Source organism: Carcharhinus amblyrhynchos, chromosome 9 (genome assembly GCF_965287045.1).
Source record: "Carcharhinus amblyrhynchos chromosome 9, sCarAmb.v2.hapA, whole genome shotgun sequence".
NCBI classification, from domain to species: Eukaryota; Metazoa; Chordata; class Chondrichthyes; order Carcharhiniformes; family Carcharhinidae; genus Carcharhinus; species Carcharhinus amblyrhynchos.
Window position 1 is genome coordinate 4,871,424 of NC_137332.1, and position 24,518 is coordinate 4,895,941.

The window sequence follows — 24,518 nt, forward strand, 5'->3', positions numbered from 1 at the left end:
TGTCATTCACAATCTACCACACCGACTAATGAGTGAAAACAGTTAACATCGAGTAGAGAGCGGCAATTATATGAGCTTCTGTAATTAGGGTGCTGCTGTCTAGGTCGCAGCAGAAGGGATACATCATCAACTATTTGTTAAGAGGCCTAAAGGACACAAAGGACTTTACTAATGCCGTATTAGAATTAGAAATCCAGAGGGAGCAAAATAAGCTGCTCCAGAAGGTGGGAGCTCTGGAGAAAATAATGTTACTGTGTTGGTGCGACAGATTCGAAACAAAAGCAGCTCAACAGAACTGCTCTGCTGTTTGTTGTAACGTGTCCGACAGAAACAAAACAAAAGGATTTGGATTCCTCCAGCATCTTTCAGGAGCTCAGGATGCGCCAGGGTGCATTCCAGCCAATGAGGTGCTTGTGGAACATGTTCACTGATGTATTCCAGCAGTTGGTTTGTGCAGAGCAAGCTCCCACAGATGACCAGATCATCTATATTTTTATGTAATGTTGGTTGAGGGACACGTGTTGAGAGACCTTCCCTCCTCTTCTTCAAGTATTGCCGCAGGATCTTTTGTATCCATCTGGGAGGACAGGTGGGGGCCTCGGATTTATGTATCACCTGAGATATAAGATGATAAGAGCATAATATTTTGAGTGTATAAGATTATGATGGGTATCGATAGAGTGAATGCAAGCAGGCTTTTTCCAACGAGGCGAGGGGAGGAAAAAACCAGAGGGCATGGGTTAAGGGTGAAAGGGGAAAAGTTTAAAGGGAATATTAGGTGGGGGGGCTTCTTCACACAGAGAGTGGTGGGAGTGTGGAATGAGCTGCTGGATAAAGTGGTAAATGCAGGGTCACTTTTAACATTTAAGAAAAACTTGGACAGGTTCATGGCTGAGAGGGGTGTAGAGGGATATGGTCCAGGTGCAGGTCAGTGGGACTAGGCAAAAAATGGTTCGGCACAGACAAGAAGGGCCAAAAGGCCTGTTTCTGAGCTGTAATTTTCTATGGTTCTATGGTTCTAAGAGACAGCACCTCTGACAGTGCAGCATCTACTCAGTACTGCATTGGAGTGTCCACTTAGACTTTTTTGCTCAGGTCTCTGGACTCATAACTGACTGACATGAGGTGAGAGAGTGTTACCCATTGTACCAAGGTGGGATTATTTAAAACAAAGCACTGTGGTTGTGACGATACTGTTCCTTTAAGAAATGCATTTTTGGTACAGTACCTGTTTTAGCAGTTTGTTTTATTAACACCAGTGCCACTTTGTCTGTACACAATAGCCCTGTATTATTACTGCAGGAGCATAATTGCTCCTAATTGCTCAAATGTTTGTTTTAATCTGAACTAATGCTGTTCTGTTATTGCAGTGCTCCCTTGGGGTTTTGCAGAGTAGGACTTGATTATGTTGATTGATGGAGAGATTAGATGACAGGGTGGAGCTAGGTTTACACAAAGAAGTCCCATCTGCTGTTTGGGATCTTTTGAGAGAGGTTGCTTTTACTGTGACTCCATAGCACTCAGGGCAAATGAAATCAAAAGTTATGGAGAGAAAGCAGGATTAGGCTATTGAGTTGATGATCAGCCATGATCATAATGAATGGTGGAGCAGGCTCAAAGGGCCAAATGGCCTCCTCCTGCTCCTATCTTCTATGTTTCTGTGTCTCTTTTTGTCTCTGGAGCTGAAAGCTGGAATCTACCAGGACATCAGGCTCTTTCCCTGAGATTTTGCTGTCTGCAGGTGATTGTACAAGAGTCAGAAGACAGGTGTCTGTCTGAACACTGTCCAGAGGTGTTAAGAGGCTGGAAATCTAGCATCCACATGATCATATCTGTTTTTGGCTCTGAAGAAGGGACTTATGTCTATGGGAATACAGCTTGCAATTGGAACTGTAGAGAGAGCTAGCTGTTAAGGATTATAACTTGTCATGTTTAATCATTTAAATTAGTAAAAAATTATGCTAATTCTTTTTGTTATATTTTTACTGTGTACTTAAATAAAGCTTGTTTTAATAAAAGCTTCCTACTGGGTCCATCATACAGTTGTAGAGTCATAGAGGTTTACAGCATGGAACCAGGCCCTTCAGCCCAACTTGTCCATGCTGCCTTTTTTTAATCACTAAGCTAGTCCCAGTTGCCCACATTTGGCCCATATCCTTCTATACCCACCTTCCCCACGTAAGTATCTGTTATGCTTGGAATGGAATACTTCATTTATTATTATTATTCCTTTATTAGTCACAAATGGGTTTATGTTAACACTGCAATGAAGTTACTGTGAAAATACCCGAGTCGCCACACTCCGGCACCTATTCAGGTACACTGAGGGAACATTTAGCCAATGTACTTAACCAGCACAGTCTTTCGGGGTGTGGGAGGAAACTGGAGCAGCCAGAGGAAACCCATGCAGACACAGGGAGAACGTGCAGACTCCACACAGACAGTGACCCAAACCAGGAAATCATAAAAAGTTTGGTCTAGGTTAACTTCCGAATATGTCCTGCACTTTCTGGTCCCTAACATGGATGAAACCTTCCGGCTGTTCATGCTTACGGGATCCTCTGGTCCTGCCGATGGCGCATCCCTGCCACAGGATTCCTGACAACATCGGGTGGAACCAATGGGAAATCCCATTGGGGGTGCTGGGACCAGATGGTCACACTTCTGGCCAATAGCGGGCTATCTCCTGCCACCGAGAAACACGCCACAAGGAGGCTAAAGAATTTCACCCTAGCAGGGGTAATCTTAACACAATGGCCACAAGAACAGTCAAAAGTTAGGAATCTTGCGTTGAGTAACCCACCTCCTGACTCCCGCCTGGCCACCATCTACAAGGCACAAGTCAGGAGTGTGATGGAATACTTCCCATTTGCCTGGATGGGTGGAGCTCCAACAACACTCCAGAAGCTCAATGCCACCCAGGACAAAGCAGCTCTGTTTGATTGGCATCCCTTCAACCTGCAGCTTAAACATTCACACTCACCCCCACAGTGCACAGGAGCAGCAGTGTGCATCTCTGATAAGATGCACTGCAGTGGGTTCAAGGAGGCAGCTCAGAACCACCTTCTCAAGGGGCAATTAGACATGGACAATAAATGCTGGGCCTAGTCAGCGACACCTGTACCCCATGAACACCCCTGATTCAATGACTGAGTGTATGTGAGTGTATGCATATATCCAGGTGGTTCAATTTGGATATAAAGTCCTTTCCCCCGACTCTTGAAGGGCCAACTGGAGGCTGACCAAGAACTGGGAACCTTTCTTCAGAAGAGAAGGAGGAATATTGGAGAAGATTGATCAATAATGAAGTAAAGAAAGCAAAATAATAGTTATTATAGTCCTCATAAAATAGTCCACTTCTTCAGAGGATGCTGTGTGCTGCAGACTTACTATAACTTCTTCATATTTGCTACTTCCTGATGGAGATGGAGTATAATGTTAGTGAGTGTGAGGTTATCCACTTTGGCAGAAATAATAGTAGGAGGGATTATTATTTAAAGGGCGAAAAGCTGCAGCATGCTACGGTGCAGAGGGACCTGGGGGTCCTTGTGCATGAGTCGCAAAAACCCAGTCTGCAGGTGCAGCAGGTGATCAAGAAGCCGAATGGGATGCTGGCCTTTATAGCGAGGGGGATAGAATATAAAAGTAGGGAGGTCTTGCTGCAACTATACAGGGCACTGGTGAGGCCGCAATTGGAGTACTGTGTGCAGTTTTGGTTGCTGCACTTGCGCAAGGATATTTTGGCCTTGGAGGGAGTGCAGAGAAGGTTCACTAGGCTGATACCGGAGATGAGTGGGGTGCCTATGAAGAGAGACTAAATAGACTGGGTCTGTACTCGTTGGAGTTTAGAAGGATGAGGGGGGATCTTACAGAAACGTATAAGATAATGAAAGGGATGGATAGGGTAGAGGTAGAGAGGTTCTTCCCGCTTAGAAAGGATAGCAGGACTAAAGGGCACAGCCTCAAGATAAGGAGGGGGGGGAGCAGTTTAGATCAGGGTTGAGGAAGAACTTCTTCACTCAAAGGGTGGTGAATCTCTGGAATTCTCTGCCCGTTGAAGTGGTGGAGGCTGCCTCGCTGAATATATTTAAGTCACGGGTAGATAAGTTTCTGATAGACAGGGGGAATTAAGGGTTATGGGGAGAAAGCGGGAAAGTGGAACTGATCCACTTCAGATCAGCCATGATCTTATTGAATGGCGGGGCAGGCTCGAAGGGCTAGATGGCCGACTCCTGCTCCTATTTCTTATGTTCTTATGTTCCTTGGTAAAGAGAGAAAATGATTGTTTGTGTCGTACTGCACGTAGGAACATACTTTAACATCATTAATTGCAATGATCCCACATCCCAGTGGATGCAATTAAGTATGGAAATCCAGCTGAGATCTGATTGTCACTGTTCTGTACCTAGCCCTGCTCACAGGATGGAGGGAAAAGAACGAGAAGTGGAGAGAATGTACAGAACTGGAGGGATCAATGTTGTGCACCAGGACACCAAGCCATGGTGAGCAGTTTGGCATCAAAAATCCACAGATGGCACCCTCCATGGTTTCCTGCTGCAGAAACAAGAATTAAACTTTGCATAATATGCCTTGTCTGAGACTAACTTTGAGATTATGCCCTCAGAAAATTCTGCACCCAACATGATCAATTTTGGTATCTACCAGTTTTTAAACAACTAACCAAATACCTGACAATAAATTAGATCCAAAAGGCATGAAAGGGCCATTTGATTCAATTGGTGATGCCAATGTTTATGCCTCTGCTGCCCATGTGATTATACCCTCATACCCTTCCATTCTGTACCAACCAACTCAAGAACAGTTTCTTCCTGTTGCTGTCATCAGACTTTTGAATGGACCTACCTCGCATTAAGTTGTTCTTTCTCTACACCCTAGCTATGACTGTAACACTACATTCTGCACTCTCTCCTTTCCTTCTCTATGTATGGTATGCTTTGTCCGTATAGCACGCAAGAAACAATACTTCAACTGTGTACAAGTACATATGACAATAATTATGTAATCAGGTCAAATCCATCCTCCCTCATGTACTCTTCAAATTACGCTTGAAGGTATCTATTTTGATGTAAACAGTTATACATTCTATTTTGGGGCTAACAGGATCAAGGGATATGGGGGGAGGTGGGTCAGGATATTGAATTTGATGATCAGCCATGATCAAAATGACTGGTGGAGCAGGCTCGAAGGGCCAAATGGCCTATTCCTGATTCTAGTTTCTGTGTTTCCATATATGGATATAAGCAAAAAACCATGGACGTTAGAATCTGAGACAAGGGCAGAGAGTTCATAGAATCCTACAGCGTACAAGGAGGCCATTTGGCCAAAAGAGTCTGCACTGACAACAATCCCACCCAGGCCCTATCTCCACAACCCCAAGTATTTGCCCTATTAATCCCCCTGACACTAAGGGGTAATTTAGTGCGGCCAATGCAGCTAACCCACACACCTTTGGAGTGTGGGAGGAAACTGGAGCACCTGGAGGAAACCCACGCAGATACAGAACATGCAAACTCCACACAGACAGTGACCTAAGGGTGGAATTGAACCCGGGTCCCTGGAGTTGTGAAGCAGCAGTGCTAACCATGGTGCCCCGTGTCGCCCCAATTCTGGAAAAACTCGGCAGGTCTGGCCATATCTGTAGGGAGAGGCTGCAAGGGGTAGCTGTAGGACATGAGCAGTGTGTATGGGCCCTGCCAGTGACTAAATGGATTGGAAAAGCAGATCCGTGCAGCTTTGAAGATAGAGATAAGAGAACTGTCATCAGACAAAGAGAACGCCCCTCCGATTCATCTTCAGGTAATCACGCACAGCAATGATAATTGAGTCATTCAGTAATTATCAAAATTATTCTCTGGATGTCAACATGAGGCAAGGACATGGTGAAGAGACCTGGGAATCATAAATTTAAAATGACCCTTTTTTCTCCCAAACACTCAGTTCATGTCTTGCCTCAAATCACTGAAACTCTGTAATACAAAATTACATTTCTGAAGTAAATGTATAGAATTTGAATGAATGAATAATGTTTCCCTAAGATGTTGACGGTTTACTTGTCTCCGAAGGCTCTTCCTTCATTTCCATTTTGCTCACTGGAGAGTTTTTGTTCTTTTAAGTCTCAGATTGTGTTCATAACTTTTGAAGTGGAGGTTGGGGGGTGTGGTGGGGGGGAGGAGAAGGAGTGGGAGGAAGCGGAGGGAGAAGGGGGGGGAGGGAGAAGGGGAATAGAGGTGTTATTCAGTGATGACAATGGAAGATCATTAGATTCCCTCTTGTTGGAGATTGTCCTTGTTTGGAGATTGAGGTGGTCATTGCCTGGCACTTGTGTGGCGCGAGCGTCACTTCTGAGCCCAAGCCTGGGTATTGCCCAGGTCTTGCTGCATTTGGACATGGACTGCTTCAATATCTGAGGAGTTGCGAATGGTGCTGAACATTGTGCAGTCATCAGCCAACACTCTTCTGACCTTATGGTGGAAGGGAGGTCATTGATGAAGCAATTGACAAGCACAATCTCCCTTTGTGCTCGGCATGACCCCAATCAATTTGTTCTCCCGTAGTCCCAGTGACTTTAATTTCCCAGGGGCACTTTGAGGCCACTCTTGGTCACATGTTTTGATGCCAATGGCACCTCATCAGGTTCCCTGCAGCATTTTCCATTTCTTCCTCACAATGCAAAAGGGAATCTTCCATACTTTTTTGAGGTAAGCTCTGTACAATCGGCAGTCAGCATATTGGCCAATAAGTTAACTCCCACAATGCCCCATTCCTTGGCCACCACTGGAGGGATTAGTGTAATAATGTTCCTGGAATAACCTCACCTCAAACTCACACATTGTTCTGACTTGAACACAAAGCGCTGTTTCTCCATTAATGCTCAGCCAGTGTCCTAGAACCCAGAGAGGGGCACAGATATCTCTGAGGGATGTGGGGCTGGAGGCGATTACAGACGAAGGAATTAGGTTGGTGAGGCTTTGGAGGGATCCTGAAAACAAGGATGAGATTTTTAAAATCAAGGCATCGTTTCATTGGAAATTGATGGAACTCTGCAAACACAGCGGTGATAGGTGAATGGGAGTTGATGAATGTTCCAATATTGGCAGCAGGATGTTAGATGCTAACATGTTTCCAGAGGGGTAGAATGTGAGACAGGAGGGTGGTGGAATTGTCAGGTCAATAACACGGATGACAGTCTCCGCTACAGGTGAGTTGAAGCTTATATTGTGTCCTTACCTGTGACTCAGTAACTCCATTCACACAACCCTACTCAGAAATATCAGCTTGCATTTAGACAGCGATTCTGGCTTTGTGCATTCCACAGCCCACCCTTGGCAGCCGTGTCTATGTCCTAAACTCTGGAATTTCCTCCCAGAATCTCTCCACCTCTCTTTCTTTAAGACGCTCTTTAAAAACTATCTCTTTGACCAAGCATTTTTTCACCCATTCTAGTCATCTTTTAACGTGACACAGTGTCAATTGTGGACTGATTATTGTTATCTGACATGAGTATTCACTATGTTGAAGCGAGTACTTATCATTTGTGAATAAATAGACGCGAACCTACAGCCCAGAGGTGTTTAGGCTAAGGAGATTAGAGGGCTAAATACTGGGACAGGACTGGGTGGGATGCTCAGTCAGAGTTGATGCAGGCTCGATGGGCTGAATGGCCTCTTTCTGCACTGTAGGGATTCTATGATTCTATGTTGTCACCTATCTTCCTTTTAGCTCTTGGTTTGGTCATTCTAGATAAAAGCAAATCACTGCAGATGCTGGAATCTGAAACCAAAAGAGAAAATGCTGGAAAATCTCAGCTGGCCTTGCAGTGTCTGTAAGGGGAGAAAAGAGCTGACGTTTCGAATCCAGGTGACCCTTTGTCAAAGCTAAAAGGCAGAGAAAGTGGGAGATATTTATACTGCAGGGGGAGGGAATGAAAGATTTGTCATAGCCACAGAAACTAGGGGAAAGATCTATGCCTTTGCCTTTCTATGGGCGTAAGTATTAATTGCATCTTTTGCTGGTGAGCTTGCAATAAAAGTGCCGCTCAGGAACAGGAGGAGGCCACTCAGTCCTTTGAGCCTGTTCTTCCTTTCAATGAGATTATGATTGGCCTATGACCTTGGCCAATATATCTATTTTTGCTCCATTTCCCTTCAAATTTGTGGCTTGCAAAGATCTATTTTGCTCAGATTTAAAATGATGAAACTGACACTTGCTGCTTTTAATGAGAAAGAGAGTTCATCGTTTCCGTCACTGTTTGTGTTACTCGCTTCTCTCCTGAGTGGTGAAACTAGGATTTTAAGGTTCGCTCCCCTAACCCTATCCTCACCAGGAACTGAAATAGCTTCTCTTTGCTGTCCTGTTATTGACAAAAAGCAGAATAAATCCAACCCGACCAATCACCACCCCATCAGTCTACTCTCGATCATCAGCAATGTTTTGGAAGTGTCATCATCAGCGCGACCGAGCGGCACTTACTCAGCAAAAACCTGAGCTGCTGACCTCATTACAGCCTTGCTTCAAACATGGACAGAGGGGAGGGGAGGGCAGAGTGATTGCTCTTGACATGAAAGCAGCATTGGGCCAGGCCTGGCATCAAGGAGCAAATTTGATGGCAGCCAGTGAAAATCAGAAGGGAAATTCTCCACCGTGGAATCATCGATAGCGCAAAGGAAAATAGTTAGTATTAGAGGTCAGTCTTGGGGTGGCACGGTGGCACACTGGTTAGCACTGCTGCTTCACAGCTCCAGGGACCTGCGTTTAGTTCCTGGCTCGGGTCGCTGTCTGTGTGGAGTTTGCACATTCTCCTCGTGTCTGCGTGGGTTTCCTCCGGGTGCTCTGGTTTCCTCCCACAGTCCAAAGATGTGCGGGTTAGGTTGATTGGCCATGCTTAAATTGCCCCTTAGTGTCCTGAGATGTGTAGGTTAAAGGGATTAGTGGGTAAAATACGTAGGGATATTGGGGGTAGGGCCTGGGTGGGATTGTGGTCAGTGCAGACTCGATGGGCAGAATGGCCTCTCTCTGTACTGTAGGATTTCTATGAGGCCAATTTTGATCTGATTTATTATTGTCACCGCTAATAACGTTTAGTGAAAAGTATTGTTTCTTGAGCGCTATACAGACAAAGCATACCATTCATAGAGAAGGAAAGGAGAGGCTGCAGAATGTAGTGTTACAGTTATAGTTAAGATGTAGAGAAAGATCAACTTAATGCAAGTTAGGTTCATTCAAAAGTCTGACAGCAGCAGGAAAGAAACTGTTCTTGAGTTGGTTGGTACGTGACCTCAGATTTCTGTACCTTTTTCCCAAAGGAAGAAGATGGAAGAGAGAATGTCCGGGGTGTGTGGGGTCCTTAATTATGCTGGCTGCTTTACCGAGGCAGTGGGAAGTGTAGACGGAGTCAATGGACGGGAGGTTGGTTTGTGTGATGGATTGGGCTACATTCACGACCTTTTGTAGTTTCTTGTGGTCTTGGGCAGAGCAGGAGCCCATACCAAGCTGTGATACAACCAGAAAGAATGCTTTCTATGGTGCATCTGTAAACGTTGGTGAGAGTTGTAGCTGACATGCCAAATTTCCTTAGTCTTCTGAGAAAGTAGAGGCGTTGATGGCTTACTTAACTATAGTGTCAGCATGGGGGGAGACCAGGACAGGTTGTTGGTGATCTGGAGACCTAAAAACCTGAAGTCCTCAACCCTTTCTACTTCGCCCCCATTGATGTAGACAGGGGCATGTTCTCCTTTACGCTTCCTGAAGTCAATGACAATCTCCTTCGTTTTGTTGACATTGAGGGAGAAATTATTGTTACCGCACCAGTTCACCAGATTCCGTATCTCACTCCAGTAATCAGTCTCATCATTGTTTGAGATTCGACCCACTACGGTGGTGTTGTCAGCAAATCCACTTGGAGGGGAATTTGGCCGCACGGTCACAGTTGTATAAGGAGTATAGTAGGGGGCTGAGAACACAGCCTTGTGGGGCACCGGTGTTAAGGGTAATCGTAGAGGAGGTGTTGTTGCCTATCCTTACTGATTGTGGTCTGTGAGTTAGGGAGTCAAGGGTCCAGTCACAGAGGGAAATGCTGAGGTCCAGACCACACAGTTTGGAGATAAGTTTCATGGGAATAATGGTGTTGAAGATTGAGTTGTAGCCAGTAAATAGGAGTCTGACATAGGTGCCCTTGTTATCGAGGCTGAGTTCCAGGGTTGAGTGCAGGGCCAGGGAAATAGCATTTGCTGTGGACCTGTTTAGGCCGATACTCCTTGGAGTTTAGGATAATGAGAGGTGATTGAATTGAGGTCTACAAGATGATGAAGGGGATTGACAATGTAGATGTGGAAAGGCTGTTTCCTCATGCGGGGCAATCTAAAACAAGAGGTCATTGTTTTAGGATAAGGGGTGGCAGAACAGAGATGAGGAGAAATTGCTTCTTTCAAAGGGGTGGTGAGCCTGTGGAATTCTCAACCCCAGCGTGCGGTGGTTGTTGGAACATTGTGTCAATTTAAGAAAGGGACGGACAGATTTTTGATTAGTGATGGGTTTGAAGGGCTATGGTGATTGGGCAGGGGCTGAGATGAGGTCAGTCATGATCTTATTGAATGGTGGAGCAGGCTCGAGGGGCTAAACTGCCGACCCCTGCTCCCAGTTCTTATGCTTACGGACATTTAAAATTGGAAACTTGTACCAGTAATTGTGACCACTGGTGGGGGGTGGGGGGGCGAGTGATTTGCTGCTCCTGTTTGCCTGTTTGGGTGGGGGGGGGGAGCGGGGTTGGGGAGGAGGAGTGGGGGAGAAGGTGTGGGGGGGGGGGCTGATTTGCCGCCCCTATTTGCCTCTTTGGGTGGGGGTTGGGAGCAGGGTTGGGGAGGAGCAGTGGGGGAGAAGGTGTGGGGGGGGGGGTGATTTGCCACCCCTATTTGCCTCTTTGGGTGGGGGTTGGGAGCAGGGTTGGGGAGGAGTAGTGGGGGAGAAGGTGTGGGGGGGTTGATTTGCCACCCCTGCTTGCCTGTTTGGATGGGGTGAGAGGCAGGGTTGGGGGGTAGGATAAGTGGTAGGTGTCCCACAGTGTGGTTTATGCCAGTGACGTTTCCGGTTCCCATTGTCCCTGCCTCCCCACCAATGATGTAACGAATATATTTAAATCTCATTATCAAACCATCGCACCTGATAGGTCCATTCCCTCCCCCCTTAGATTGCCCATTCACATCAATGTGAGTCACCACAGGTCGAACATGACTTGCACTTAGCAAGCAGCACCCATGGGGATTTGGTGTTCCAACGAGGGGGTTTGGTGGTTACAAGTGCCCAACCTTTTAGAAACCAAATTGCTGGCTCTATCAGACCCCGCCCTGCCAGTGTAACAACATGAGACCTGCCCTTCAAACTTTTAAATCTACAAATCCCTAAAAATATGGCCTTGGGGACAGTGGCTTCCACACTGGTTTTCCCACGTGGTGATCTCACTGCCTAAAAGTCCTAGAACATAGAACATTACAGCAGTACAGGCCCTTCAACCCTCGATGTTGCGCCAACCAGTGGAACCAATCCAATGACCCTCTAACCTAAACTATTCCAATGTTATCCATATGCCTATCCATTGACCATTTGAACGCCCTTAAAGTTGGCGAGTCCACAACTGCTGCAGGCAGGGCATTCCACGCCCTTACTACCCTCTGAGTAAAGAACCTACCTCTGACATCCGTCCTATAATTATCACCCCTCAATTAAAAGCTATGTCTCCTCGTGTTAGCCTGTTCCACAACAACCTCCATCAATTGTTGTAAAAGCCCATCTCCTTCACTGGCGTCCTGGAAGGATGGAAATCTGCAGTCTTTGCCCCGTCTGGCCTACGCACAGAAATGTCTCTGAACTAGCCTCAGAAGACAGTTAGTGATAGGCGACCATCGCTGGCCTTACATCGAAGCCCACACCCCAATAAAGAACGATCAAATAAGTCATTGGAAGCTGCGAAGATGCAACATGTCTGTCCGTCTCTGAGAAGAGGGAAAAAGCAAGTTGTTTTACTGATTAGGCCGGCAGAGCCATCTGTTCCAGGTTGTTCTTTTTTTGGTCTCTTTTTGACAGCGGGGAGCTGTAATCAAGGCCACTCGAGATGGTGATTAATCAATCCCCACTCCACCTGTCAGTGATTGAAAAAAATATAATCAAGTGTTTGTGACAGACCGGGACAGAACGGCAGAAAGTCAGGAAGCACTGGAGATACACCAACAATGGGACATAAAAAACACAGGGCTCTTTTGCAAATTTTCCCCCTTCTTTTCATGGTAAGTTACTTGTTTGGTTATGTTGTGAAATATCGCCTTTATTACCAGGGAAAGTATCGTGAAAACTATTTTTTACTCGGCTGAAATGGGTGCATTTGAGTCAAGTGGGTTCTCTAATTCAAGCTGGCAAACTACAAACTGAGACAAAATGTATACTTGAAATAATATTCATGGATATCACACGTACAGAATAGGAGCACAACTTTTATGCCCCTCTTGTCAAGTTTCTAAAATGCTCCAGAATCCATTGGATTCAATATTGTTTTGCTGCAGTTATGTTTGGAGTTGAGTAACTTTAATCAGGAAACTCAGTCAGTAAATCTGAGATAACTTCCTTTTTTTACTGTAAAATGTGCTTGCTTCAAACTGAGATACACAGAGAGAGATTGGATAGGCTAGGACTTCTTTCTTTGGAGCATAGGAGAATGAGGGGTGATCTTATAAAAGTGTATAAGATCATGAGAGACATGGATAGGGTGAATGCTCTCGGTCTTTATCCCAGGGTTCAGGAATCGAGAATGAGAGGGCACAGGTTTAGGTTAAGAAGGGAAATAATTAATGGGAATCTGAGAATAAACTTCTTTAGACAGAGGGTGTTACGTATGTGGAATGAGCTGCAGAAGGAAGGGTTTGAGGAGGGGCATTGACAACATTTAAAAGGCATTTGGACAGATGCATGGATAGAAGTTGTTTAGAGGGATATGGACCAAATGTAGGCAAATATGGTGAGCACAGATGGACATTTTGGTCAGCATGGACCAGTTTGGGCTGAAGGGCCTGACTCTGTACCGTAGATTCTGTGATTGTCTGATGTGATGAAGGTGGTTGGCAGAAGTGAGAATGGTCTGGAATATAAGACATTTAGTAAGGAAGTTTAAGGGACCTGTGTGTGGGATCTGTTTAATAAGTTCCCCGCTTCTGTAGCCTAGTTTGAGGTGTTCACATTAAGAGTAAATAAATCCTCATGAACCCAAGTTGGATATCAGCAAGTTTCTCATTTCTGCTGTGGCCCTGATTGACCCCAACCCAAACTCTAACCCTAATCCCTAATCCTAACAGTAAGCCAACCTGAAACCTAACCTTAACCCTAACCCGAAACCTAACACTAATCCTAACCCTAACACCAGCCCTAACCCCTAATCCCAATCCCAAATCTAACCTTAACACCTAACACTAATCCCAAACTCAAACCTGAACCCTAACCCGAACACTAACCCCAACCCCAACACTAACCCTAACCCCTAACCCTAACCCTAACCCCAACCTGAAACCCTAACCCTAACCTGAATTTGAATCCTAATCCTAACCCTAACCCTAGCTATAACCCCTAACGCTAATGCTAACCCTAAACTTAATCCTAACCCTAACCTGAACCCTTGACCCTAACCCTAACCCCAAACCCTAATCCGAACCCCTAACTCTAATACTAACCCTACTCCAACCCTAACTCTAACCCTAACCTCTAACCCTAACCCCTAACCCTAATCCAAACCCCTAACCTAACCCTAACCCCTAACCCGAACCCTAACCCTAACCCTAACCCTAACCTAACCCTAACCCCTAACCCAAACCCTAACCCTAACCTCTAACCCTAACCCCTAACCCTAACACTAACCCCTAACCCTAACTCTAACCCTAACCATAACCCTAACCTTAAATGGACCTCCTTTCCGTTGTTTGCTCTCATCAGACCATGATCTAACAGTGATCTAACTGCGGTGTTGCAGATGATATGTGGATAAATTAGATAGTGAGGAACTATTTCCTCTGGTGGCAAGATGGGAGTCCAGAACGCCTAGAAATGCCCTGCATTCAAAGTGGAGAATGAAAATCCTTCAAAACATCGCTGAGGCTGAGATTCCAGTGAAAGATTCAAGAGAGATTGATAGAGATTTCTCTGAGAGGTGGGGTTAAGGTACATATCAGTCACAATCTAACTGAATGGTGGAATAGGTTTGAGGGGCTGAATGTTCCGATGTTCCGATACTTTTTCCTATGGCATAGACAAAGTTGGTTCTAATGTCCAGAATTCTCCGGTCTTGCACACACTACCACCGCTGTCAGTGATAACAGAGAATCTGGCACTCAGCTAAATCTCCATTGGAAGAAGTCTCACAACACCAGGTTAAAGTCCAATGGGTTTATTTGGAATGACGAGATTTCAGAGCCCCACTCCTTCCTCAGGCGAGTCCCTCATGTACAACATGATCGACTGTGCGGATAAGGACCCATTGCAACCTCACGCAGAAATCCAACACCATTAATGCACTCACCCAATGAAGGAGCAGTGTTCTCAAAGCTCGTGATTCCAAATAAACCTTATGGACTTTAACCTGGTGTTGTGAGAATTCTTACTGTGCTCGACCCAGTCCAACGCCGGATCTCTACATCAAATCTCCATTCACAGCAGCAGGATCAGAGAATCCCAGCCACGGGGCATTGGGGGGGTGGTGTGGGGGTCGAGAATTCTGCCCAATAACTTGACTCTCGTCTCATTATTTGGATCGCCTTTGTCTGACTGCTTTCACTCTGATCTTTCTTCCAAGGTTGCACAGTGTTGGCACGACTTGGACAACACAGAATATGACTGCTGGCCCATGAAGCAGCCAGATGAGTACAACATGATCGACTGTGGGGGTAAGCACCCATTGCAACCTCGTGCCGAAATCCAACACCATTAACGCACTGCATACAAATGTGTGCAGTCAGCCAGGAAGTGTATCAGACACTGACCATCAGGGTCAGTTGTGGAAAGTCATTGGAAAGACAGAAAGTAAATTTGAAATTAGTCTGACTGTGGAGATTTGTGATATTATTTCAGTCACTCACAGACTTTCACGAATAATTGAGAAATGGGAATCATTGGCAAAGGCCACATTAATTACCAACCTCTAGTTTTCCATTTCTTCAATGCCACCCATGTGGTGATTTTTGTTGTTCTTTGTAGCTGGTTTGGTATAATCTGATATCTGAAAGGACACATTAGAGGACAAAATGTCAGCCATTTTGGTGTGGGACGGAAGTCACATTTGGGCAGATTTCCTTTCCTGCAACATTAAAGCACTTGGGATTTTAATGATAATCCAACAGCTCAAAGTCACTTTTTAACCAAAACATAGAAACACAGAACAGAACAGGCCCTTTGGCCCTCAATGTACGTCCAAACCCAAGATCAAGCTATCCCACTCCCTATCATTTTGGTTTGCTCCATGTGCCTATCCAATAACCACTTGAAAGTTCCTAAAGCGTCCGACTTCACTATCACAGTAGGCAGTGCATTCCACACCCCAACCACTAGAACATAGAACATAGAACCCTACAGTGCAGAGAGGCCCTTCGGCCCATTGAGTCTACACCGAACACAATCCCACCCAGGCCCTACCCCCATATCCCTACATATTATGCCCACTAATCCCTCTAACCTCCACTACCCTGGCACTAAGGGGCAATTTCTTAGCATGGCCAATCAACCTAACCCGCACATCTTTGGACTGTGAGAGGAAACTGGTGTACCCGGAGGAAACCCACGCAGACACAAGGAGAATGTGCAAACTCCACACAGACAGTGACCTGAGCCGAGAATCAAACCCAGGACCCTGGAGCTGTGAAGCAGCTGCGCTAACCACTGTGCTACCGTGTCGCCCCTGAATTTAGTCCAGGCCTCTGAAATGCAAATCCAGCATCATGTCCATTTAACTTTTTAAGAGTGGACTGGTAGACCTTTTTACTGCTACCTGCTCTATTTTCCAATTTCTCAGCTCAGTTTCATTGAGGAATTTACTTCACTCTTGGTTTTCAATTCTGAAAGAGAACTTGTTCCCCGAAGAATTTAAACTACCTTTAATCGCTACAGACATTAGAACAAAGAACAAAGAAAATTACAGCACAGAATCAGACACCCCGTTAAAAGTCACGATCGTACCTGCTTCCACTACCTGCCCCGGCAGCGAGTTTCAGACATCCACCACCCTGTGTATAAAAAACTTGCCTCGTACATCTCCATTGAACTTTGCCCCTCGCACCTTAAACCCTCTAGTAATTGACTCTTCCACCCTGGGAAAAAGCTTCTGACTATCCACTCTGCCCATGAATCTTGTAATCTTGTAGACTTCTATCAGGTCATGCCTCAACCTCCATCGTTCCAGTGAGAACAAACCAAGTTTCTCCAACCTCTCCTCATAGCTAATGCCCTCCCTACCAGGTAACATCCTGGTAAATCTTTTCTGTACCCTCCCCAGAGCCTCCTCAGCCTTCTGATAGTGTTGCAACCAGAACTGAATATTATATTCCAAGTGTGACCTAACTAAGGTTCTATAAAGCTGTAACATGATTTGCCAATTTTTGAACTCAATGCCCCAGCTGATGAAGGCAAGAACGCCGTATGCCTTTGATGGAGCCAATGTGTAATTGCGGTTTTTAATCCATATTTCCAATATTTCCCTTGTATTTTCTATGTTATTGCAAATGTTTCTCTCTTCCAGTGCACAGAAAATGAAGAAATAGCATTGGTATTATTGCTCAACTATAGGATGATCACAATCTAATTAGCATATTGCTGTCAGTACATTATAAAAGATCCTGTACAAGCCAACAGGAACTAATGTCATTCCACTACTCATTACTCAGATGTTAAAGCCAAATTACTCCCACTACCAATTACAGATTGGGGTAACAAACATGTGAACTGGATGTCAAACAGCTAAATTCTTCCAATAAAAGTCATAAACCTGGAAGAAAATGTGGAATATTCTGCATATCCTCCTTTGGACTGGACAATAATCCGATTGAAAAACAAATATGCACAGATTACAATTAAAATGAAATTACTCACATTGTAAGGGTGGCATGGTGGCATAGTGGTTAGCACTGCTGTCTCACAGTGCCAGCAACCTGGGTTTGAGTCTGGCATTGGGTTTGATTTTGATTTGATTTATTATTGTCACATGATTTAACATACAGTGAAATGTATTGTTTCTTGGGCGCTATACAGACAAAGCATACTGTTCATAGAGAAGGAAAGGAGAGACTGCAGAATGTAGTGTTACCGTCATAGTTAGGGTGTAGGGAAAGATCAACTTAGTGCGAGGTAGGGCCATTGAAAAGTCTGACAGCAGCAGGGAAGAAGCTGTTCTTGAGATGGTTGGTACTTGACATCAGACTTTTGTATCTTTTTTGCGACAGAAGAAAGTGGAAGATGGAATGTTCGGGGTGCGTGGAGTCGTTAATTATGTTGGCTACTTTTACGAGGGAGCAGGAACTGTAGACAGAGTCAATGGATGGGAGGTTGGTTTGCGTGATGGATTGGGCTACATTCACAACCTTTTGTAGTTCCTTGTGGTCTTGGGCAGAGCAGGAGTCATATCAAGCTGTGATACAACCAGGAAGAATGCTTTTTATGGTACATCTGTAACTGTTGGTGAGAGTCGTAGCTGACATGCCAAATTCCCTTAGTCTTCTGAGAAAGTAGAGGCATTGGTGGGCTTTCTTAACTGTAGTGTCAGCATGGGGGAAACAGAACAGGTTATTGGTGATCTGGATACCTAAAAACTTGAAGCTCTTGACCATTTCGACTCGGTGACTGTCTGCGTGGAGTTTACACATTCTCCCTGTGTTTGCATGGGTTTTCTCCCGGTGCTCCGGTTTCTTTCTACAGTTCAAAGAATTGCAGGTTAGGTGGATTGGCCATGGGAAATGCAGATGATGGGGATAGGGCCACTTTTCCAGGGAATCAGCACAAATGTGATGGGCCGGATGGCCCCTTTCTGCACTGTAGGGATCCTAAGATGCCAAACTGGAAGATCCTGCTTGCCCCCAGCTTCAAACGCCATACAGTACACACGTCTCTCCTTTTCTCTCCATAGGGCATTAGTTCTATCCAGATTTCTAGTCCTATGCGATAGAGGATTAACATTATTGAAATGTGAGATAGCTGTTGGCTTTGACATGTCTTTAAGATTGGAGAACATAAGAACATAAGAACATAAGAAATAGGAGCAGGAGTAGGCCATCTAGCCCTTCGAGCCTGCCCCGCCATTCAATAAGATCATGGCTGATCTGTTGTGGCTCAGTTCCACTTTCCCGCCCTCTCCCCATAACCCTTAATCCCCTCTCTTATCAAGAACCCATCAACCCGCTTCTTAAAAATATTTAGCGAGGCAGCCTCCACCACTTCAACGGGCAGAGAATTCCAGAGATTCACCACCCTTTGAGTGAAGAAGTTCCTCCTCAACTCCGTTCTAAACCGCCTCCCCTTTATCTTGAGGCTGTGCCCCCTAGTCCTACTGTCTTTTTTGAGCGGGAAGAGTCTCTCCACCTCTATCCTATCCATCCCATTCATCATCTTATACGTCTCAATGAGATCTCCCCTCATTCTTCTAAACTCTAACGAGTACAAGCCTAGTTTATTCAGCCTCTCCTCATAGCTCAATCCCCTCAACTCCAGTATCAGCCTAGTAAACCTCCTCTGCACTCCCTCCAGGGCCAAAATATCCTTGCGCAGGTGCGGCGCCCAAAACTGCACACAGTACTCCAGCTGCGGCCTCACCAATGCCCTATACAGCTGCAGCAAGACCTCCCTACTTTTATATTCAATCCCCCTCGCTATGAAGGCCAGCATCCCATTCGCCTTCCTGACCACCTGCTGCACCTGCAAGCTGGGTTTTTGCGACTCATGCACAAGGACCCCGAGGTCCCTCTGCACCGTCGCCTGCTGCAGTTTTTCGCCCCGTAAGTAATAGTCCTTCCTACCATTCTTCCTACCAAAGTGGACCACCTCACACTTGCCAACATTAAATTCCATTTGCCATTTCCTGGCCCATTCGCCCAGCCTATCTAGATCCTTCTGCAGACTCTCCACACCCTCCGCACAATTTGCCTTTCCCCCAATCTTGGTGTCATCAGCAAATTTCGACACCCTACACTCGGTTCCCTCCTCCAGATCATCTATATAAATGGTAAATGGAGAGGAGTAGTTTAATCTTTGCTCCCAGTCCTATGACCTCTATCTGTATAGCTTTGGTGATGTGGACTAACCAGAGATCCAGCCGCATGTCAGATATGTAAAAGGGATGAGATACTACTAAAGAATTCACAAAAGGTTGTGAATGTAGCCCAATCCATCAGGCAAACCAGCCTCCCATCCACTGACTCTGTCTACACTTCCCACTGCCTCGGCAAAGCAGCCAGCATCATTAAGGACCCCACGCACCCCGGACATTCTCTCTTCCACCTTCCTCCGTCAGGAAAAGGGTACAAAAATCTGAGGTCAGATACCAACTGACTCAAGAACAGCTTCTTCCCTATTGCTGTCAGACTTTTGAATGGACTTATCTTCCATTAAGTTGACCTTTCTCTACACCCTAGCTATGACTGTAACACTACATCCTGCACCCTCTTGTTTCCTTCCCTATGAACGGTATGTTTTGTCTGTACACGGCACAAGAAACAATACTTTTCACTGTATGTTAATACATGTGACAATAATAAATCAAATTAAATCAAATCAAAGACACAGTGGAATTGCTTCTGCATGAACATTGACTCTAATAAATGCACCTCCTCTGAGGCGGAGTTTGTCTAATTTACTCAAAAGATTAACTCGAGAATAAAGGACAGGAATTTCTTGACTTTCAACTCTATTGCGTATTTTCCACGTTTATCGCCACGTTGTGGTATTTTTTTTCCCTGTGTATATTTGAAGGGCTGGAGATGAACTGGGTGGACAGACCCCCTGAGAAAGTGCGGAGTGGGGAGGAATTTAACGTCACCTACGCACTCACTGTTTCTGATGAATTCTATCAGATGGCTGTCACACAGGGAATTCTGAGATTCAGGTAGGAATTTTAAAAAGTAACATAATTCTCCCCTCCTTCTAAAACCGCTATCGCCCTTGCTGTCAGGCTCAGCTTTTCCAATAGGGAAATGATATCGCATCAAATTAATTCAGACTTTTCCCCGAACCTGTATTTTGAGCTCAGGGTTGTTTCCATGAAGAAATGTGTCTTCCACGTTTTGAAATTATCCTATTCCGTGTACAATGAATGGGTGTAACACACCAAAATATTGGCTGGTAATGATTCATTCACCAAGATATTTCCCACTGGACGTTACGTGACTTGATCACCACTGAGAATTGGGCCAAGCTGTCATCATTTCAGGCTAAAACTAGCAGTCGAATTTATTTACAGCATTTGCAATTAAATGGAAAGGGCATTTGGTTAAAAAAACCCAGCAATTTAGCAATCGAGTTGTACACTTTTTAAACCATGTTTCTACATCTTTGAATTCTTTTGGACTTCACTCATATTCTGCGGGTTGCTTCTTCCTAGCGAGTCCTACCTTGCCACCTTGATTGGAAAAGGCAACGAGGAGACGATCCAATCCTCTGGAGTCTCAGGGATGCAACAACACAGGACCACATGGACTCTTTCCCCATTAATCAAGCCCTTCACATTAAGCAACATGGATAGAAAGATTTGCTGATGTGTAATGACTTCCCTCCATGAGGTTAGACTGGCCAATATTCCCGATTGGAAGCAACTCACACAGTTCTGTTTCAAACATATGTAAGACCTATGATAAGTGGCAGATCTGGCTGTCTCATTCCAATTAATGAACTAGAATTCAGACAGCTCCGCCAATTTGTAGAGAGAGTTGACGGAAGTGCTTAAAATTTTTGATAGTTTCCAAACTGTTTCTGTGGCAGAAAGGTGAACAAGCAGAAGATGCTAATTTAAGGCAATCGGCAAAAAATTCAGAGGTGATATGAGAAAAGAAATATTTTATGCAGCCAATCATTGTGATCTAAACGGAGTTTCCCAATCTTTACCTTTATGTGGACAATTAGATTACCATCAAAAGCTTCTGCGGGCTATAACATACGCAAGCAGTTTTATTCAATTTTTCTACATACAGCTGATGGAAATCAAACTTAAGTATGAATGGATATTGAAAATACAGCTAGTTCTGAATAGTTTGTGACACACACTCACAAATGGATGACACCCATCACAGTACATTGACCTACAGTAGGCCCACCAATGGAAACAAATAAAGCTTAGCGAATGAGAAGGCTGATGTTGTTTGGCCGATGTCAGATGTTGGATGTCAAGTCCCAGGGATGACAATCTCAATCGGAGATCTGGTTCAATGTTAAATTTATTCTGATATTTGGTCTTGAATGTGACAAGCCCTGCCACTCCAGTTTTGCAAAGTTAGAGTGTAGAAAAAGGCCTCAGAAACTTTATTGCCTTGTCAGACAGTTTTGGGTATTCTGAAGCAACTTTAATTTGATTTGATTTGATTTGTTATTGTCACATGTATTAGCATACAGTGAAAAGTATTGTTTTTTTGGGTGCTGTACCGACAAAGCATACCGTTCATAGAGAAGGAAAAGAGAGAGTGCAGAATGTGGTGTTACAGCCATAGCTAGGGTATAGGGAGAGATCAACTTACTGCAAGGTAGCTCCATTCAAAAGTCTGATAGCAGCAGGGAAGAAGCTGTTCTTGAGTTGGTTGGTACGTGAGTTTTATATTTTTTCCCGATTGAAGAAGGTGGAAGAGAGAATGTCCGGGGTGTGTGGGGTCCTTGATTATACTGTCTGCTTTTCTGAGTCAGCGGGAAGTGTAGACAGAGTCAGTGGATGGGAGGCTGATTAAGGGGAAGGTCAGTCAGGTAGTTCTGAGTAAAATCCAGCTTCCACAAGGCTGCCTTGCTCTGTCAAAGTCAGGCTTGTAATGATGTCACCATCAAGGCTCGCAAAGGGATTTTGTACCCAGTTGAACTGCGCGTTGGCAACAGGGAAGCACTCATGTGGCTGTGTTTCCAAACTCTACACGTACTCTCTGACGGTTCACGCTGTTTGGAAGCTGCATTTCTGCCGGGGTCAAAAAACAGATTCACAAACAGGTCGTAATTTGACTTAGTGGCTGGAATTTTACCGTCTTGCCCACACCGGAATTGGGGCAGGCGGGGCTCGCAGAACAGAAACCTCTGCTGGCCTCGGGCTGGATTTTACGAGCCTCACCCAAGCGAGTTTGTAAAATGTTGGCCTTAAGGCCTTTTGGCCCACATTTCCATTTTCTTGATCATCATTTCTATTTTGTCCTACAGGCTAAAACTGTCTCTGATTCCGCAGTAAAATCATTGCTTAATGTCCTCTGCAGATTGAAAATGACTGTTTGACTGCCTGGGATTGATAATTTTGCACAGATTGATGCTAAACTCTATTGGGTCCTTTCATCACCATCTACAAACTCTGAACAATGACAAGTCAGTTATTTTATTTATTTGTTTGCAGGACTTGAGCGTTGCTGGCGGGATCAGCATTCACTTGATTTGATTTGATTTATTATTGTCACATGTACTAATATACAATGAAAAGTATTGTTACTTGCGCTCTATACAGACAAAACATACTGTCCGTAGAGAAGGAAACGAGAGAGTGCAGAATGTAATATTACAGTCATAGCTAGATGACTGGAGAAAGATCAATTTAACACGAGGTAGGTCCATTCAAGAGTCTGATGGCAACAAGGAAGATACTGTTCTTGAGTTGGTTGTTATTTGACCTCAGACTTTTGCATCTTTTTCCCAATGGGAAGAAAATGGAAGACAGAATGTCCGGGGTGTGTGGGGTCCTTAATTATGCTGGCTGCTTTTCTGAGGCAGTGGGAAGTGTAGACAGAGTCAATGGATGGGAGGCGGGTTTGAGTGATGGGCTGGGCTTTGTTCACAACCCTTTGTAATTTCTTGCTGTCTTGGTCAGAGCAGGAGCCCATACCAAACTGTGATACAACCAGAAAGAATGCTTTCTAGGGCGCATTTGTAGAAGTTGGTGAGAGCCGTAGCCGACATGCCAAATTTATTGCCCATCCCTAACTGCCCACCATTTAAGAGGGCATTTGAGAGTCATTGTTGTGAGCCTGGAGACACATGTAGGCCAGATCGGGTAAGGACAGCAGATTCCCTTCCCTCGAGGGCATGAGTGAACTAGGTGGTTAATAACGAGAATGGTTTTATGATCATCAGTAGACTTTTAATTCCAGATATTTATTGAATTCAAATTTCATCATACGCCATGGTGGGATTCGAACCGGGGTCCCCAGAGCATTACCCTGAGTCCCTCTGGATTACTAATCCAGTGACATTACCACAACACCACTGCCTCCCCCTACGTTGACCAGAGTTAGTTTCTATTGGAGGTGGAATTTACTGACCTGGGAATGTGGGGACTGTGGCCAGAGCAGGACCTGCCTCCAGCTGATTCTCTTTTGGCCTTTCAAACAGATTTTCCATTCAATCCTCGCCACTGAGAAATTGAGGAAAGGGCCCAAATTGGGTGGTTTGTCATGAGCTTCATCTGTGTGGTTACTTGAGGAGATTCCAGCTGTAAATTGGAAAACAATCTGTTATTTAACCCAATATTTCCGTTTGGCACGGAGATGTCCAGTACCGTAGATGCCTCAGGCCTGTATGCAATCGCCACAACTGGATCAGATGAATATAGTAAGCAGTCACTAACGTATTTATTATTATGAGTTTTCAGACCGATTTAGTGCTTTCAAACCTGCAAAATTCTCCAAACTTCAATCAGAAAAGCCAATCTCCAACTGTTTTCTGCAAAAACCTACGTCTTTCTGTTACAGATCCAGGACCACACATAAACCACACCAGCATGACCCAGTCAATCACTCTAATCTGAAATCCCAGGGGAATTTAAGTAAAAAAGGCCATTAATTTTACTTAACCATTGAAAGGTTGAGATGAGTTATGGGGGTGTGTTATAGGTGGGTGACGGTGAACTCAGTCCCAGGCCAGCTAACCATATGGAAATGTCATGGAAATTGATTTCCGATGTGGAGCCAATGACACCAAAAATCGTAGGCTGGGAGATGTGCAGAGGCTGTGATGTCCAGTGGGAATCCTGCAAAACAGCTGAAGCTGATGCCTCCTGGCCTTCTGCGCTGCTAGAACAGTGTGGTGGGCTGGGAGAATTGCCCCCTACATTTTCATCACATCCTCCAAAAACCCGTGATCTCTCCCGACAGGAAGGACAAGGGCAACAGACACATAGGAATACCGGCACCTTCAAGACCCCCTCTGAGCTAAACACCACTCTGACTGGGAACTTATTGGCCATTCCTTCACTGTCGCTGGGTCAAAATCCTGGAACTCACTCCCTAACAGCACTGTGGGTGTACTGACAGTGAGGCATACAAGAT

General features: G+C 45.0%; 1 protein-coding gene across 1 annotated transcript in view; it reads left to right on the forward strand.

Moving 5' to 3' along the window:
- Positions 1-12,240: 12,240 nt before the first annotated feature.
- Positions 12,241-24,518, forward strand: part of LOC145348249 (atrial natriuretic peptide receptor 2-like) — a 79,053-nt gene continuing 66,775 nt past the window's right edge. Inside the window, exons 1-3 of the mRNA XM_080196451.1 lie at positions 12,241-12,296; positions 14,843-14,933; positions 19,996-20,128. Of these exons, the coding sequence (XP_080052577.1) occupies positions 12,243-12,296; positions 14,843-14,933; positions 19,996-20,128 (278 nt within the window). The 5' untranslated portion in view covers positions 12,241-12,242. The remainder of the gene's footprint in view (positions 12,297-14,842; positions 14,934-19,995; positions 20,129-24,518) is intronic.